The 4,597-nt window shown below is 43.1% G+C and overlaps 1 protein-coding gene across 1 annotated transcript; it reads right to left on the minus strand.

Moving 5' to 3' along the window:
- Positions 1-1,817: 1,817 nt before the first annotated feature.
- Positions 1,818-4,493, minus strand: HOXD10 (homeobox D10). The gene is made up of 2 exons (XM_008944095.1): positions 3,752-4,493; positions 1,818-2,242 (listed from the first exon to the last, which is right to left on the minus strand). The coding sequence occupies exons 1-2, from the start codon at positions 4,491-4,493 to the stop codon at positions 1,965-1,967; spliced, it is 1,020 nt and encodes a 339-aa protein (XP_008942343.1). The 3' UTR covers positions 1,818-1,964.
- Positions 4,494-4,597: the final 104 nt, after the last annotated feature.

The raw sequence follows: 4,597 nt of genomic DNA on the forward strand, positions 1-4,597 counted from the left end.
AATGGTGATGCTTTGGTTTGAGAGAAATACACTTCTGCCCTACGAGGAAACGGGCACATGAGAAAACATTGGCTTAAATAAAATATCAGCGACAAGAGAGCAAACTACAACGCCACCAGCTGCAATACGAACAATATAAGTGCCACCAAGTCAGCGAATATTGGCACTATCTTGAGTTTAATTTCTTGACTTAGGAACTGCTTAGGGGAGGAATGGGCGTTGATTGTGAGCAAGCTGGTTTCGCAGCCCAAACAGTAGCCACGCTATTTTTCCAGTCCTGTTTGAAGGTGAAAGTATGCCCAAGTATTTGCACTTCAATTTGGAGTCATGTTCATTTGCAAGCCGTTTGCAGTCCTGCTTACTGTATCTGCTCACACAGGCACTCACCCGCTCTCCCTCTCATAAGCGCTCTTCCTCAGCTTGCAGTGCAGAGCCCTGCTAATAACATTTTTTCAGCGATGTACAGAAAGGGTTAAGAGTCGTGAACTTCATTATCTGCATGTGTGCTACTGAAGTGGAATTTCGCGAAATGAAATGATCTCTGAGCAAACAGAAACGGTGCAGGGTGACAAAAGTAGATCTGAAGACTCTGGTGTACTTTTGAAAGCACGCTTGAGAGCGTTTCTGCTCAAAATAACCAACCTTGCCAGATGTTTGGGGGAATGTTTTCCCATCCACCATCTTCTGAAAGCTCTTGAGCTGACCAAGAACAGAACTCCTTAGTATTTGCTTATACCCAGCGTTGCATATAGCATGATATTTTTTAAGCGAGTAAAGACACAAAGTCTACACGTTGTAAGCACGTAATGACTGATATTTCTAAAATCAACATACGAACGTCAAATAAAATGACACACATACTGCTGACAGCTTGTAATAGAAAGATTTTTTTATCACTTACCATTTATGAGTCGATTGGAAGAGGATGTCCAGTTTTGGTCATAATGTTTTACTATGTTTTTCTTTTTGTTTGTTTCTTATTCCCCCCTCTCTCTCTGTCTCTCTGTCTCTCTCTTTTTTTTTTTTTTTTTACATTCAGTTTGTCAGACTGCGAACATCACACAACATTTTATCAATCAATCATTTGTTTACAGGCACAATTATAAATGAATTAGTTTTACATCATTTCCCGCCCTAGTCTCCACCACACCCCTAAAAAAAGGGGGGAAAAAAAGAAAAAAAAAAAAAAGTGGGGGAAATAAAGAAAGAAAACGAGGCAGACACACACAAAGACCAGAAAATGGCAAAGAAGGCATATCAGTCCAAAGAGATGCTTGTAGAGAAAGATCAGGAGACCAACCTGTATCCGTGCTTCAAACATTTGTAGAAAACCAAAGGAACCGCAGTAGTTTACAGAGTTTATTGCATTATACATGCGAACAGAACATGCACAAGAAGGACATATTGCTGCTGAACGACTACTATTCCACATATGCACCACAAGGAAATGTCTACAATGGAGAAGAAGGATTCCATTTTACGAAGGACAACCTCTAAGTTCATTTGCGAGGATAGTTACATTATAATGTGCTTCTCTTTCCCCCCGCCCCCAAGGTTTCCCCCCCTCTTTCTCTTAAAGTATTGAATGTACTCAAAATGTTATGGCCCGTGTAACAGCCCCACATAAATACCATTTTGTTAGTAAAAACATGAAAAAGTCACATTGCTTGGATGTTCGACAGTTCCAATAAGTTAAGACCAAATGATAATATTCAATAATAGTTACCCTGCATTACGATGAGAACAAAAATAAATTACACGTGCTAGGTTTTATATATACTCATCATAGTAATACATATTCACTTGCAGCGCTAAAAGAAGGACGAAGAGTCACATTCTATCAGAAAAACAAAACAAAACAAAACAAAACAGGAAAATGCCGGGTTTTGCCAGAGTCTCTCCTGCCTTTAGCAAGTGGCGGTGCTGTGCCCATTCCTCACTGGTGCCCCCCCCGGGGTTAGGGTTTAAGAGAAGGTCAGATTAGCGGTCAGTTCCCGGATTCGGTTCTCCCTGCTCATCTTCTTGAGCTTCATTCTGCGGTTTTGAAACCAAATCTTGACCTGCCTGTCAGTGAGGTTTACGCTCTTACTGATCTCTAGACGGCGCTCTCGAGTGAGATACATATTGAATAAGAACTCTTTCTCTAATTCCAGTGTTTGGTGTTTAGTATAAGGACACCTCTTCTTTCTGCCACTCTTTGCAGTTAGCCAATTGCTTGTTGGAGTATCAGACTTGATTTCCTCTATCAAAATCAAAGAAGAAGAAAAAAAAATCAAAAATACCTCAGGCTGTTAGAGTGTACCCTTGGCCATGACCCCTCCTCTGCAGTATCTGGCAGATATGGTGGATGTGGGCATTAAACACAGCTTGGGCGAGGTGTAAGGCAGAGAAAGGGGACCTGCTGCCAGGCTGGGCTCGCCCGTCCCCACCACACGGCACCCTGCCTGGCGGCTGCCCGCACTCCTACCCCTGCTAGAAAGAGGTTCTCAAGTTTTCAGCATTTCAACAATATTTAACCTGCCATCGGCCCCATGGCCACATTTTAACGGGTCTAGCCTTGCCAGGGCTGCCTCGGGCTCCCACGACACTTGCTACGGAAATATCCCAATTACCAAATACCCTCGCTCTGTATTTTAAAGCAGCATCCTCCCCAGCCATCAGCTGAATTACGCAAGTACACCTAGGAGCAGACGTAGAATTTTCCCACCCTAAAAGATCTACAAGAAATTAACACCCTCTGCCTCGTGGTTGTTTTGTTTGGTTTTTTTTTTTTTTTTTTTTTTAAATTTTTTTTTTTAAATTATTATTATTTTCCTTTTTTATTTTTTTTTTCCCCAACAGAGAGAAATCTGCCCCACATCAACCTAGACTCGGGCTGTTAGATATAATTCAGATAAAAAGAATCTCCATGCACACGTAGGGTAGAAATCGACCTAGAGGTTGCAAAGTACATTTTGATAGGCGAAAATTTCCCGTTTTGGGATTCTTCGACACACGCCGTTCAAAAGGAAAGCTTAGTGCACTTGTAAAAGGAAAATTAAATCAGATTACCACCATTCTTAGCTTTCAAACGCATTTCAAAATACTACTGTACTTTTGGAGACCAACCCAAGGTTATCTAAAGCACCACATTGAAATATTCCACCTATGGATCAGGCAGATAGCGGGCTGCTGCTTTCATTGTGCATTTGTTTCCAACTTTACCCAGCCTGGTAGCACCTATTCCTCACCTATTTTAATAGGATCGTAATTATCTTTAAATGCAATCAAACCGCAGTAAGGCTCAGTGGAAAACAAAACAAAACAAAACAAAACAAAAAAAGCCAAATCAAACAACACAAAGCCAAACCAAACCAACAACAACAAAAAAACCCCAAACAACACAACAACAGCGAAATATTACGAGAGAAAAGTTGAGCTGGTCGTATTTTACAACCTCCAGACCTGCTTTTTTAGAGGTATGGGGCTGCTTTTGGCTGCTGCAGAGCATTAAGGAGCACACGGCTATATTCCCCGCATCACAGAGGCGGTCTGCGTGCACGGGAGAGGCAGATCTCTACAGAAAATCTTTGGACCTTTTTGTGTAGCATTTTTTGCCTGCCAAAATCTTCAGCGATACAGCACCTGCAGCCCGATACGCCTTAGCATTAAATGTGATGGCTGTGATGCTCGTTAGTATATTCGAGCGTGCTTTATGGTGCTGGTGTGCTGGAGTTACACCACGGCACGGCTTAAACTCGGTAATACAGACCTTTGCTCTCCTTCTCCTGGACTTCTGGGCTGGACACGGAGCCTTCGGGCAGGCAGCTCCGCTCGTCTTGCAACGTGGACTTGGGCTCGGGACTTTCCACTTGGGAGACTTTAGCCGTGCTGTCTTGGTTGTTCGGGTTTTCATTCATTTTCTTTTCCAGCTGAAGTTGAGCAGATATCTGCGGTTTGGAGCTGCCGCGAGGGTTTAACTGTAACATTACAGTTGAACTCGTTTCAGGGCTATTATTGTACTCTTGGGTTTTCCCAGTGGCGTAGGTCTGGCTCAGTCTAAAATATCCTGGGACGGGAACCTCGGGGTTCTCAATGGGGCATGATTCAGACACCAGCCTCTGGTAGGAAGGGACGTCTGCAGAAATGAGTTTGGATCTCTTATCGGAATACATGCAGCAATTGCTTTCTTCTTTAATATTTGTAGTGAAGGAACAAGTGGGGACCTGCTGTGTAACAGGTTGCTCTATTCGACAAGATCTGTTCGGGTCTGTCCAAGTGTCTACTTGAGGTATATAAGGATGTACATTCATACCCATATTTTGGTGATTAACTTCTCTTTTAGCCAGAGACGGAAGGAGTCCACAGGTTTGCATCCCATACGTCCCAATGTCTGTGCTAGGTGGCATATACATGCTGGCGCTGTTGGAGTAGAAACTGTCACTCCTGCACGCACTGATGAGAGAATCTACTAAAAAAGTATTAGCGGCAGGAGAGCTGTTGGGAAAGGACATTTTGGGGCGGAATTTGAGGAAGAGAGATTGTGTCCTTTGTAGGCTGACATCTCTAGGAAAACATTCCCGTGTAATTGCGGATGCCTCGGCGCGACCACATGACA

This window comes from Merops nubicus, unplaced genomic scaffold (assembly GCF_000691845.1).
Source record: "Merops nubicus isolate BGI_N331 unplaced genomic scaffold, ASM69184v1 scaffold40107, whole genome shotgun sequence".
NCBI classification, from domain to species: domain Eukaryota; kingdom Metazoa; phylum Chordata; class Aves; order Coraciiformes; family Meropidae; genus Merops; species Merops nubicus.

Coding starts and splice junctions, on each gene's coding strand:
- HOXD10 (XM_008944095.1), bottom strand. CDS start 4,493: ATGTCCTTTCCCAACAGCTCTCCTGCCGCTAATACTTTTTTAGTAGAT. Junction 2,243..3,751: donor CCAGGAGAAGGAGAGCAAAG/GTCTGTATTACC, acceptor TGATTTTGATAG/AGGAAATCAAGTCTGATACT.